At 36.9% G+C, this 14,653-nt stretch overlaps 1 protein-coding gene across 1 annotated transcript in view; it reads right to left on the bottom strand.

Annotated features, from left to right (window-relative positions):
• The window catches only part of LRP2 (LDL receptor related protein 2), a 119,626-nt gene that overhangs the window by 21,310 nt on the left and 83,663 nt on the right, over positions 1 to 14,653 (bottom strand). Inside the window, 14 exon segments of the mRNA XM_080601045.1 lie at positions 262 to 393; positions 2,267 to 2,395; positions 3,342 to 3,464; positions 4,260 to 4,397; positions 5,448 to 5,564; positions 5,816 to 5,932; positions 6,483 to 6,602; positions 7,513 to 7,641; positions 8,540 to 8,785; positions 10,361 to 10,557; positions 11,478 to 11,655; positions 12,056 to 12,279; positions 13,560 to 13,730; positions 14,219 to 14,371. Coding sequence (XP_080457171.1) covers positions 262 to 393; positions 2,267 to 2,395; positions 3,342 to 3,464; positions 4,260 to 4,397; positions 5,448 to 5,564; positions 5,816 to 5,932; positions 6,483 to 6,602; positions 7,513 to 7,641; positions 8,540 to 8,785; positions 10,361 to 10,557; positions 11,478 to 11,655; positions 12,056 to 12,279; positions 13,560 to 13,730; positions 14,219 to 14,371 — 2,174 coding nt within the window.

Genomic DNA, 14,653 nt, shown 5'->3' with positions numbered 1-14,653 from the left:
ACCTATATACCAAAAAGCAAGAACGTATACCCACAGCTAACAAAAGCCTAAAAAAAATATACAAACAAACTGCGGAGCCAGCTCTTTATTGAGTGAGGCCTGCATGTTAGAAAACATGATTCAGCAAAATGGTTTAAGAAGCATATGGTAAATGTAGAAACATCCTGTTATAATGCAGGAGTGAGTAATCATATTAGAATGACGAAGCGACAGGTCATTGAACACTTATCAGTGAGAAGATGTTTAGAAGAATGAAAATACCATCACAGGAGTTTCGGTTAATTTCACTGGCCTTGTACCCTGGTCTACAGGAACAGATAAAGCCTCCTTCATTCAGGTTGGTACAGTTATGTTCACAGATATTTTCTGCACAGGTTCGTTCTGTTCCAGGATCTGAAAAAGGTAGGAATTAGACAATTAAAACCATTAAAAAAAAAAGTGATGTGATAATAAAGTGATAAGGAGGTTGTAATTTTGATCATTATAGTCTATTTAAAAATCATTTTCAATGGATAATGTTACTTTTCTTTCTCTTTTTTCCTAAGTGAGATCCAATTAATGTGAACATCTTTTCTCTAAGGCAAACTAAAAAAGGGTGGTAAAGGTCAGTCAAAAGAACTTTCAACTAAGAATAGTTTCACTATAGAAGCAGGTGAACAGGGTCAGAGTAAGAGCCATAAACATCCAACTCACCTTCCTTAAGAGAATCTGCAGCAATTGCAGAAACTAAGACGCATGACTAACCCCTACCTTTGCCAACCAACCTCTTTCTTACCCAGTACTTTCTTATCACTTAAACAAAAAGTGTTCTCAGCTACTACCATATGTGCCACAGACCACATATTACCTATATCTGGAAATTAGAGAAGATGACAACATACTCATCCAGTACCTAATCAAAAGCCTAGTGAAGTCAAAACAGGTCATTGCACCGAATGCGCTGCCCTTTAAAGAAATGCCTATAACGGAAAAGGTAAGTGAGGTATAATAGATATTCTGTATCAAACAGAAAATTATATTCTTCTCAAACAACACATAAAATTATATTGATTCTGACATACTGTACATATATACAAAGTACTTTAAAATTCAGATTGTATCTAAGTAGGAAAGAAATAATATATGTTTATTGACAGCATGAGAAAAGTTAGAAATGTATGACAAAACATTACATTAAGCTCATTATCTCCTTTATAACATATACATCCCAGTCCTAATTAATTTTAAACACCTCAATTTCATATATATGTAGAAGCATAAATTCATTGTGTAGACACATACAGAGCTTTTCTCTCAACATCTCAGGTTTTTGATATTGGTAAGTCTGTGAATGTTATCATCTGGCCTGCATTCATATCTATCCACAAACAGTAGAATGCTGACAGCTAGGTGTCTTTGATTTGCACTGTTTCAGATACTTTTTATATTTTCATCAAGTCATTAGGTTATATTACCTAAAGACCACTGGGGATAGTATGTGAAACAGCTACTTAAGAATGGACTGCATTATAGTATTACAAGTTATTTGTGCTTTGCAAGCATGCTGGATCACAATTCACTAGTGCATTATTTGTCACACTTTCCACCTGAAGCCATCGAAGCCTGGCAAACTCAAATTGCAAGTACATGCTCATATTATTACTCTACAACTCTCTATACATTGATATAAAGAGAGTTAGATTTTTATTTTTATCAGATTTCATCAGAATAGTCTCTCGCCTCAAAGTTCAAGTCAAAGTTTTTGCATCTAAATGGCTGTTAGTAGATTCATGAGGCATAATTAATAAAAGTTGTGCATGCACAGAGGAACTCAGAGGGCCCTCAGCCTGAGTAATGGCTGTCCCTATAGACTTCTGTGTTCTGTCTGTAAAGAAGACAACAGAAGCATCTCAATATATTTTTGATTTCAACAGGGCTGGAGCAACTTCTATGGCTTCAGGGTCTGCCCATGAATAATTCTGTAGGTTGGCCTATGGCAATTCCAATTTAACTATCTCGGTATTCTTGCCTCCACAATGCAACACATCTCAAAACAAGATTAAAAACAAGATCAAACCCTTTTTCGTGATGCATAAATGCTATAAGCCTAAAAAAGATTGTTCAGAGCACTTAATTTCTTAGGGCTTTTCCCCCAAAGAAAGAAAAAAAATTATTGTCATGGCTAATCAGATAATCCCAGCATGGGGTAATCGGTTATGTTATTGGTTTCAGAAATGTTTATTTCAATAGCATTGTAATTTTTTATTCAATTGATGTTATTACTTACTGCAGCCCATTTCATCAAAATGATCTCCACAGTCATCATAATTGTCACAGACATAATGTAGAGGAATGCAATTTCCATTACTGCACTTGAATTCTTCAGTTGTACACGGCCTTGGGGTTGGTTCTCTACCTACAGTTGAGAAAAGAAACATTCCTCTATCACAACTTCAGTTACACATTACCAACAGACAGCACTATTACACATTGCTAATGAGGAATGCAATCTGGTAAAATAATGACTAGGGTGACGTTGGAAGTCTATCATAAAGCTAAGCAAGGCCTCCTGACTTCTAGTCACACCCCAATGAACTGAAGAAGCCCTTTCCATTTTATGGAGGTGGAAGTTAGAAGCTTCCTCTTAATAGTTGACTGAACTTTTTTTTTAATAGTGCAAACTAATTAATACCCTTTAACTCCATACTTTATACATCTGCTGCAGACTTCAAGAGGTTGAGTTATTAGTAAAATATTAATTTTAAGAAAAATTTGCAATAAAGCCAGCAAATAAGCTGGCTTTTATTGGTTGCTTAATAAGTAATCAAAAATATGATAAAACTATATAATATAAAAATCAACACAGTCAGGAAGAACTACCTCAGATATCTGAGGGCAAAACCCTATTGAATATTAACAGAGCTTCTGCAGGATTTGTCCCTTAATATTGACTCTTACTATATACATAACAGTGCCATGAATTCAGAAGTACGCATTTATCTATTTTTAAAAAATGTCCAATATCCATCCAATCCTTAGTTATGATACAGCCAAACACGTTTTTCTTTCTTAATTCAGACTTCATAGTAAGCAGACACAATTTAGCTAGTGTTCATAATAAAACACAATTTGATTTTGAAAACCATGCTCTACTTTTCAGGCAAATCATTGCTTAATTTTGCTACTTACATAGAGACCTGTGAACACATAGTATCAATAATTACAGTTCAAATTATTTCATATTGAGCTTTAGTTTTCAAATACTTATGTTTGATTTTGACATTTCTGAAGGCCTTCAGTATTATTAAACACATCGCAATTACTGAATCTCCTATTTGCTGCTAAATTTTGTGTATACATACAGTGTTCCTCTTTTTCATCACTGCCATCTCTACAGTCGTCTTCCTGGTTGCACAGCTCATGACTATATATACAGCGATTGTTTTCACATCGGAAACGGAACGGAGATTCACAAGCAATATCCACTGAAACCACAGAGATCAGGTCAATCACACTGATACTTCATGCTACTGAGTCATGAGTTATCCTGGTCAATTTTATCTTTGAACACTGAGATGTTTCCTGTATTTTAGAAGATATTGCAGGGGCATTCAGGCCCAAAAGAACTTTCTCTACATTTTGGTGATCATATATCAGGCCGCTATATATTTTTTGTCAGAAGACAGTGCATTATCATTGGCCAAAGGCATATACTGTAACTACATATAATACTGAGGTTTCTAGATTTGTTTATGAAGTACACTGATGGAAAATCCAAAATGCTAATTAAGTGGTTATTTAATTCATAACTAACAACAATTGTTTGCATTACATTTCTAACACCTCGTTTTATTTATTTATTTAACAACTAAGGTCAGGACTCCTCATCCATATTTACAAAGATGTTCCGACACTACGGACAGCTTTAAAGGCTCACCTTTGAGAATATAAATTATCTGAATTGTATCTTTAAATGCAACTGATGCTCTTATTTTAAACATTCCACCTGAAAACGTAAAGTACTGCCCTTAGCTCTTTGATATAGTTCTCCCTGCTTTTGTAACCACATATATAAACATCTGCAATGAGAAACATACTATAGGAGGATGAAGTGAACTTGCATATGAAGCAAAATTCTCAGCACCCATCCTGAAAGTAGTCAGTGAGAATCTCTACTGAAATGAAAATATTTACAATTTATTTTCTATTTCTTCTCTTTATTGTAATTATATATTATATTACAGTTTTTTTTAAATTTTAATACAAATTCTCTCTCTTACAGCAAAGGTGAAGTTCTTCATCAGAGTCATCTCCACAGTCATTGTCACCATCACATTTCCAGTATGGCTGGATACAGACATGGTTTTTACATTCGAACAACATGGGTGGACAGTATGTACCATTAGGATATCGTGTTGCTGAAAAAAAAATATATTAAATGAAAATTTTGTTTTGTTTTGTTTTCCTTGAAAAAGACTCAGGTTGATCCTATACTATTTTTTTTAAAATACTCTTCTCTCCATGGTAGGAGATGCAGTATGAGGCACTGCAAAGATCTACAGCAACAACAGCCTGCAAGGACGAAGGACTTATTGGAAGCACAACGTAAGTAATTCAGGTTCAAATGAATATTGAAACAACATAAATTACATTCCCAGAAGCTTCTGAAAATAAATTGTCACAAATTTAACAAATGTTGCTTCAACCTGTTACCGCTAGATAAGTAAGAAAGGTAAATAATGTCATTGGCACCAAACCTGAATGACCCAAGTACCTAGACATAGGTTAAAAAAAATAAAAATCTGTTGAATCGGTGAAAAACCGAACTAGATCAAAGAAAAACCACACGACTGTCCTAAACCACATAAGTAAAACATATCTTTGCCCTTTCAGTGGCTTCTCATATGCATTTTCCTCCCCTTAAGAAAAGCCGAATATTGTGTAAACACAATTCTGAGAGATTAACTATCACGAAGCAAATTCCAAGACATTTTTTCACAGTAGATCAATATATAGAAGGAAGATGTAAACAGAAAAGTATTTAATTTCATTGGCTTCATTGCTACTTTAGGAAACTCCATACACTCCTTTCAGTATTATAAAAACCCATTCCATTACAGAACCTTTTTAGAATACAGTACGACTGGAAACTGTGGATCTTGCAACATGAGTGGGAATAGTCAAGAATTTTGATTCAATCATACATCTATCTTCTGCCGGACCATGTAAACATATGAATTTCCTACCGTTACAATTGTGTTTACAATTAATGTAAGAGAAGGCAACCCATTCACATATTAAAAAGCTGATTCAAAACATTACACTCCTCAATTGTTACTGACATCACTGAGTGTTGCAGAATTCAGTACCTCTAAGGAGTCATCTCAATCTCACTTAAAGAGACAGAAAAGTGCAAGTCTTTCTGGAAGTGAGCTCAATGAGCACCGATTGCAAAGCTTGAAACTCACGACAAGTTGTTTCATCAGAGAAATCAAGGCAGTCTGCATTTCCATCACATCTGAAGCGCTCTGCAACACAGTGTCCACTATTACACTGGAAATAACCAGGGTGGCAGGTTCTTAGCTCTGAAAAGATTCAGAAATAACTGTTGAAATGTCTCCTCATTCAAATCCATATAAAGTGTTTATTTTTTGAGATCATCCTATGGAAGACTGCAACATCCCAGATGATTAAAATATTATCTGCTACTTTTGGTGACCTAGTCAACATTACTCCATTAAAGATGCTTCCCATAAAAGATCATTTTGGAGAAAAAGTTATTGCTTTAGAAACAAAAGTCTGAACATGTAAAAGGTCACATCCAGACAATACACACCACAGTCACGTTCATCTGAATTGTCTTCACAGTCATCATCATGATCACAGACCCAGCGGGAAGGAATGCAGTGCAAATTGTCACAACGGTATTCACTTTCTGTACATTCGCGAGGACCTTAGTTTAAAATGAAAGTACAAATGTGTAAAGTTTCCCATCTGTAGATTTAAACATCCACACCTGTCTCATTAAACCAGACAGAAGTTGTACTAGCTGATAAGGTTATATAATCATTAAAACCAAATGATATTTTAAAAGCCTGTCCCCATACTCTTGGCATTCTGTTCAACAACCTATGTCCCTTCTTGACATGGAAAAAGTATTTGTTTTATCACAGGAGTAATTTTTATTCCAATTCGGGAAAAATCCAGGTTCATTGCTTTAGAAACTATATACTCCTACATCTGCACACAGGGCAGGATTCAAATGTCACTTCCTACTGGAAAACAGGAATTTGTTTTATTGTAATGACTGGATTTATCAGTGTTTTTACGTATCAAAAATGCTTCCTTGCAACATCACTGTGATAGCCAGCAAAGAAAATACAGCTGTACAATAAAGCACCAAATGATTGCTGTTGAGATCTGTCTGCCCCATTCTCATAAGAAATAGAAGGATAGTTAAGTCAAAAGCTGAACTATATCATGACAGTCAAAAAAGAACTCACTGCAGTTGCGCTCATCAGACTGATCTCCACAGTCATTATCTCCATCACATTTCCAGCGCAGTGGGATACACCGATGATTGTCACAACGGAAATCTCCAGAAGGACTGCAAGTCATCTCTTCTGCAGTGTACACAGTTTGCCAACAAAACATGAGACCAGCACACATTAGCATAGTCTTTGAATAAGATGTAATGCACATAGAAGTAGACAAGAGATGTTTGTGACAAAAACTGGGCTAAGTACTAGAAGAGCGATTAAGAAGCAGATGAAATGACTATATAGAACTGAGATGGAGACACAAAGAAATAAACTTCATGCTACCAAAGGAAAAGAGGGATCAATCCTTACAGTGCCACTATTCCAGAACGAGTGGTCCTAATAAATCCCACCCGCTATCCTGCTTTCACAGGAGCAACCGCTCCATCCACAAAACTTATTAAGTTAATGACTACTAAAATGAATGGATTGTATTAGCCTACTAATAAAGAGCCCTAGAAAAGAAAAGCATTTATTTTCTGAGTAAAGGAGCATGGTTTTAGTGACATACATTTTTACAATTCTACGTGCAGAGAAGAAAAATTACAAGGCATCCTGCCCTCACAGAGTGTTAACACTTTTGAGTCTTTTCTGTTTCTGATGTTGTGATGTGATGTCTTCTCAGCTTTGTGTAAAAGTATATGAGAGGTTTCAACACAAATATAAGGGTCTGGGAAAGTACCATCACACTTCCCATACTGATGGTTTCGGCAGTACAAGAGGTAAGTAAATGTAGAACACAGTGACAGTTTTAATAGTCTATAATAATTCAGCTCAAGCAAAATATTTCCCAAACGTGAGCTGCACAATGAATCACTGCACATAAAGGTTTTCCTGAAGACAAATAACTACCAGAGTAATTACTTGACATAAAATAAAAAAATCCCAGGTACATTATTACTGAAAAGATTTTCGGAAACTCAAGATGTTTATAACTTGATTAAATGTTTTTGGTACAAAATTATGTTGACATGACCTCCTTCTTCAGACATACCACAGCCTTGTTCATCACTGTTGTCCCTGCAGTCATCATTCCCATTGCACACTGCCCACAGTGGTATGCAACGGTAATTGGTTCTACAGCTGAACTGCGTGTGGTTGTCACACCGATAAGCAGGGCCCACTGAAACACAAGAGGCAATTGTCAAGAAAAACCATACTTGCTATTCTGACTTTCAAAATCTGTCAAAATTTAGTCAGCTCCTTCTACTAAAAAGAATTATCTGCTATTTTCAGTGTTGTAAAAGAGACAGTAAAATATACATTTTGTGATATCTTTTCCAATCCATGCTGCTTATATTCAGCGTATACTAGAAACCCATGACAGATTCAAAACATATTCAGTGTGGTTTTCCCTGAAGTATTTAGTGCTGGTAATGGTGCCAACAGAAGCCCCAAAACTGGAAGGAAGGGAAGGCAACTTGTCCTCTTATGGGAAAGCTTGATTCCAAGCTCTTCCAGATGACCAGTGACTCAAAGACACATGTTGCACATAGGAAAGCACCACTAGTAAATGTAGGCTAGACTGTGTTTTGCACTTGTTCTGCTTGTAACTTTTGTTTCCAAATCACGTGCCTATCATCTGGAGAAACTTCAGATTCAGGAAACAAGACTGTTTTTGTAAAAAGTATGACCTATGTCACACCCTAAGGTAAAAATTGGTGAACTGGCATTCCCTGCTTCCACACAAGCAATAGATCATATATGCATATAATCTTTTTCACAGAATATTTTTAGGGACCAAGCACATGAAACTGCTAGATTCAAGGAGGTCAGAGTCAGACACTATCAGTTCTTGGTAAGCCAGCCAGCATAAGCAAGCTTCTTCACCTTCACGAATGAGAAAGCAGTGCATTATCCACATAGAATCTACGTTTCCTAATACTGTTTACTGCATATTAGCAACTTGCAGAAAACATTCCTTTCCAATAAGTTTTCACCCTCAGAAAAATTAAGTAATGCAGTTTGCTTTGCATTCAGTGCACCATAATTTAGACAGCTTCCTCCAGCTAAATGCTTACTACATTCGTGGAATGGCTCATCAGAGTTGTCGCCACAATCATCATCCACATCACACTTCCAGGATCCTGGGATGCAGCGGCCATTGTCACATTTAAATTGGCCTGGGGGACAGGTCCTACTTGCGCAGTGAGTACTATCTTCATCCGAGTTGTCACCGCAGTCATCCTCTCTATCACACTGCCAGGCTTCTGGGATACATCGTTTATTGGCACATTGCCACTGATGGGTTTCACACTGGTGATTAGCTGAAAGAATACAAATTGGCTATTAGAATGCTGAAACTTACAGGAATAGTCTGCTGCAGCAGCCTTAGGTCAATTGGGCACTTATCATGTCTATACCACAAATTGGAAGAAAAAGTCAGTAAAACTCTAAAACATTAGCATTTACTTGCCCAGTTGAGGTACAGATTTCTAATGACACATGGCACATATCCCACAGGCATTCAGTCAAGCTCACTAAGGCTCTACATTCTTCTAGGAATGAGGCAGATACTACCTTCTCCTCAAGCAGAGAGGAGTAAATCCAGCACTTAAATACAATTGAGACAGGGGCTCCCAGTTACTTCTTAGAGGAGTTACGTGACATTCTTGTTCTGGCCGTGCTATCAACTTAGATGCACGCTGCCTGATACACCTGTTCCTCTGAGCATGAATGAACACGCCAGAAAACATAGAAGACCATGCTAATACCAGCTCCATAACCTATAAATCTACATCCTCTGTCCCCAGGGATAAAGCTTGTTACGCTAAAGTTAGTGGTACCAGTGAACTGGGGGAGATCTGAAAGTCTATGAAAATAGGACTTCATACAAAGCTTCTAGACTTTGTGTTTCACTGGACACTACCCTACTACTATTTCACAAGTACTAAAAAACTCTTCAGGAGGAAATAATACATTATGATTTCCATACATTTTCTAGACTAAAGGATTCTATTCCCACACACATGATGATGAGCAGAAGGAATGATATAGACCTAAACTGACTTTAAGTATATGCGGTACATCAAAACCAGTGACGTTATGCAGCTGCAACTTTATACTTATTAAATGATCCCCTGTGCCATACTTAAAAGTGTAGCTATTTGAAACTCATGTAAAATGAACATTTGTCATTGTTAGAAACACTTTGCTTATGAACGGCAATGAAACTATCAATTATACAGCCACACTGTTTTCTTTTTGTTTTATTTTACTATGCTTGCAACTGCCAGAAGTACATTATTTACAAGCAGAAGACTAAGGATGTGCTTTTTAAGTTAGGTGTAAGTATGTGGAATAGGACAGGTTTTTAAGGCAATAACATTATTCCACAAGCATAATTAGGCTCTACTGCCAAAATTCTGCCATCATAAACAGCTCTCCAAAACAATCTTCCCATATGCATTGGGTTTTGTGCAATGTAAAGTGTGAAATTAATTTGTCCCATCATGCAAAATTCTAGAATATAGGGAAAATGAGCATGCCTGATGGACTGATCTGTGCATTAGGAAGGCTTATATTCCTCATATTGATCAGGGCTTTACTCTGGACAAAATACAGAGGGTCCTACTTCCAGTATCTAGTAGCTCAGGTTGTACATTACATCAGTGTAAATTAACTTAAAGGTACAGAAAACATTTACACTTTATACTTTTTTGCTCTCCTCTACCCTACATTTGCACTGTGGTATATTGCTCTAGTAGGTGTAAAACTAGAGAATTAGGACCTGCATGTCCCTACCTAACCTCTTCATCTGTAAAAAGCGGACGATAACAATACATATTGTTTACATGTTTCCTACTGGAAAAACTCACTTAAAATTATTACTGGTAACATACCACAAAGTACAGGATCTTCATCTGATCTGTCATGGCAATCTGACTGGGTATTGCACAAGAAATGTGGACTTGTGCAGTTCCCATCGTTACACTGGAACTGACCAACAGGGCAGTATCGGTGTGGACAGGTAGGGGGCTCATCAGAGCCATCTCGACAGTCCCTCTGTCCATCACATTTCCACCAGATAGGAATACACCTAACAAAGAGAAAACAATGTTTTCTTTGTTGAGGAAGCGTCTCTAAAGATAAATGACCATCCTTTTACATCACATAAGACAATCTCGTCTCAGCCTTATTTCTCAAAACTTCCAAGACATCTTGAATTTCACGTCTTCTGCTTCACATATGCATATATGCTAACAAAATATGCCAGAAGACTGTCTCTAGAAACAGATGATACTAGTAGGCCTCTAGAAGTAAGTTCACAGCAAATTAATTAATAAGGATTGAATTTTAATGTGTATTTGTGGCAACCATCTCTCGTGCTTGTGGAATCAATCTTCAATTAGATTTTAATCAGGTAACGTTAATAATTCACCTGAACTTCGGCACAAGACTTTCACTAGGGATCATCATTTCAGTACTGCTTCAAAAGGCCACCCAGTAAGGACAACTGCCTCACAGGTTCCAGAGCAATACAACATCAACACAGTAGCTCTTAGGCCACATTCCTCTCCCCCCAGTGCACTTGTCTCAGAGAAAAGAGTTAGAAATATGCCCCCAAATCAGCTAAATGGCTTTCCTGGGCCATTCACAGACAGCACATGTTTGGCAGAAAGAGATACGTTGCAAAAGATGTACAAAAAACAAGGGAAAGGTCCAGGTTTGTGACTTCAACTGGAAATGGTTTATGGCATTTACATGTTTCTAAAAACCCGAACTTTGCTACATTAGCAATGCCATATTAGGAAGAAAAAAAAATCATTTGAACACAGAATCTACAAATATTTTTCCAAAATGGAAGCCTGTCTAATCCTGGCTTTGTCTTTGCTAGCACATCACAGAATCATAGCAAAAACAGGAGGAATACCTGCTTTCAAGCCCTTTTCAAGAGTCTAAATTCTATAACATATCTCTAAAAAGGCATCAGGAAAAGATGATGAGCAGTGGACTTACCTCTCGGTGTCTGCACAGAGAAACTGGGTGCTAGAGCACATTGGAAGGCAGTGTGCTGTATTGCCAAACTGGACTATCATGAAGTTATCGGGACATTCGCAGGAATAACCCTGACCACCAGCTTTTATTAGACAAAGATGGGAACAACCACCATTGTTGGTGCCACAAGGATTATTAACTGGCAAAACAAACAAAAATATTACTGTACTTTGCAAATCCCAGGACACAAAGGTCTTAGTCAGTAAAAGACTCCTCTAATACTGTATTGAAAGCTGAAAAACAAAACCTAGATAAGTAGGTGTGCTCAGAAAGAAATATTTATGATTTCATATACAGGAAACGTATACTATTCAGCGAAGACTTCTAAGAAACTAATTTAAAATGATGCACTCCCAGTCTGATTCTATTTAAGCAGCTAATCAAAGACCACTTATAGATGTAAAATAGAGGACTACATTTATTCTTTGGATTTTATTTCCCTGAGCAAATGCAAAAGCTGAGTGTACTCAGGACTGCTTCCAATTAATCTTCAGATAACAGCCAGCCCTCTAAATGCAAATCTCATTCTGTTTTCTTACCAAATGGCTGTCTGTATGGATGGTAAACATGGATGTCAAATGGCCTGTGTGTGGTGTTCACAAGCACAGTCCTGTCTGATCCATCATATTTGTTTCCCTTTTCAACAGTTCTTGTGTTCCAGTCAGTCCAATATATCGTGTCTTCAAAAATTGTTATTGCAAATGGATGAGGTAAAGTCCCATCATATACGGTGTGACGATGATGTCCATCCAGGTCAGAGTATCTACACAAAGAAAAATGCACAAAACACTCAGATAAATGTTAGAATTTCTTACCTTTACTATATATGCTAATGGTAGGCCATTATTGGTGACCAGGACCATGCAACGGTGGAATTGCAGCTCCTTTAGTCCCATGATAGAGCACTGTCCTCAGTGAATTCATTTTAACATATGCAGAAAAGTAAAACAGGTTATTCTAAGCAAAGAAATGGAATAGAGGAACATCCACTGACATGTAAAAGTCTTCCCACAGAAGTGTATCAGTTAGCCAATCGAAATTTTACACATTTACTGACTTACAGCAAGTTATTATTGTCACATAAGAGACTGGCTTGCCTGGATCATTCAGATTGCTAATAACAGAACACTTAAGACAACAGGCCTCCTGTAATTCCTATGTTTTACATGTCTTTCTGATTTAGAGACTCCTCTGATAAGATACCTTTAATAATGTTTTTTGGTTCTGCTGATCTTGCTATAGGGATAAATGATGAAATACTAAAGAAAAAGAAAGAGATAGAGATGTATACTTGTAATTTATATATTTGAAATAGGTATTTTTAACACTGGCATAAAAAAAAAGTTGCTAGAAGAATGGATGTAAAGAAGAATGTATGTATGTATAACCCTAAATGCACATAGAAACATTAATATAAAGGACTGTTTGTAAAGTGTTTCAAATGTCTTGACAAGAACCAGAATGCTAGTTATTCATTTGTACTGATATTTAAGCAGTCATTTTCCAACAATAGAAAAAAATAATAGATTTTGGCAATTAACAGCAAAAAGCTATATATGCTAACAGGAAATTTCATGTCACATTTATGGATACTGCTGTAAATTCTGGACACAAAATTAAAGACATGCTTTCAGAGATCCTCTAATGAATTGTATACCATTTTATTAGCACACAACTAGTTTAGTTTCAGCTCAACTCATACATATAGGCAGAAAAAAGAGAATCAGAAAATAGTGATTTTATATTCCATTCTGCCATGGTTCAGGCTGTACTCCCAGATATTGATAAACTGCATATTCCAGCATAGACTTTGAATCTTTTCACCTGAATTCCTCAATAATTTTTGGGCCACTTCCAGTGGGACCTAGGACATGAAAAACAGGGACGCTGTGTCATTCCCGTCACCTACTACTCCAGACTTCCTGACTCTGGTTTCCTACAGTCAGTGAGTAGAAGCATTGTGCTTAGATCATCTATAAAGGCTACCACTGAGATCCAGCAGGAGCAATTATTCAGTTGTTTTATTCTTCTCTGTGTACTTACTCAATGTAATTTAGATGGGCATCTGCCCAGTAGAGCTTGTCATTGGTGTAATCTATGGTGAGTCCATTGGGCCACTCTAACTTTGTAGAGATGATCACCATCTTGTCCTTGCCATCCATGCCTGCTCGTCCAATATAAGCTCGATCTGCCCAGTCTGTCCAGTAAACCTGTCTGTTCAAATAAACACTTATAGTTAAGATTGCAGAAAAAATACTCTGAAGCAAGTATTAGAAGTCACACCCAAATAAAGCAATTCCTGCAACAAAACTAAACCATATAGAGGGAAATAAGAAAAAGGTTAATATATTTGCTGTTACTTTAACTGCTACAGCAAACAAGTGGATGCATGTAATCACATTCATCTTCAAAGAATGCAACCAGCAGCCCCATTGTCTATCAAACTGCACACATATCTACCAACCTTTTTAGCCTTGCAAACAAAATATCCTTGTCCACACGCAACATAATTCCACTTTCAATGATACCTGGCAGCCCACCACATACATTTATGAAAGGCAAGCTGCTATTTTTCCTAAGCTTCACTGAAGATCTAATGCCACAAAAATTTAAGAGCAGATGGCCAAATTTTATTTCAGCTTTTCAGAGACAGTGCAAGACTATTTTAAAAACAATGGAAAAACACTCTTGAAATGTCATACCCATATTTGGGATGAACAACAATTGCTCTGGGGTACTGAAAGCAGAAAGTGTTGTTGGCATCCACACACCGATCCACGATTTTTTTCCGGAATCTTCCATCAAGTTCAGAGACGTAGAGACAATCTTTGTAGGCATCCACCCAGTACAATTTTCTGAAATATTTTAGAGATAATTTATTTACTCTAATTTAATTTATGTGGTTTATTTTACTTCACAGCACCTTTTTTTTTTCCCTCCTAGAAGCAATATAGCCACTATAAAGGAAGAATATACATACTGTACTGACATCTCTTCTACACCAACCATGTCTTACAAGTCTTACGAGGAGCGGCTGAGGGAGCTGGGCTTGTTCAGCCTCGAGAAGAGGAGGCTCAGGGGCGACCTTATCGCTCTCTACAGTTACCTTAAAGGAGGCTGTAAAGAGGTGGGGGTTG

The sequence above is a fragment of the Anser brachyrhynchus genome (genome assembly GCF_964034855.1).
Source record: "Anser brachyrhynchus genome assembly, chromosome: 7".
Lineage (NCBI taxonomy): Eukaryota > Metazoa > Chordata > Aves > Anseriformes > Anatidae > Anser > Anser brachyrhynchus.
This window is presented reverse-complemented; position numbering and strand designations above follow the sequence as displayed.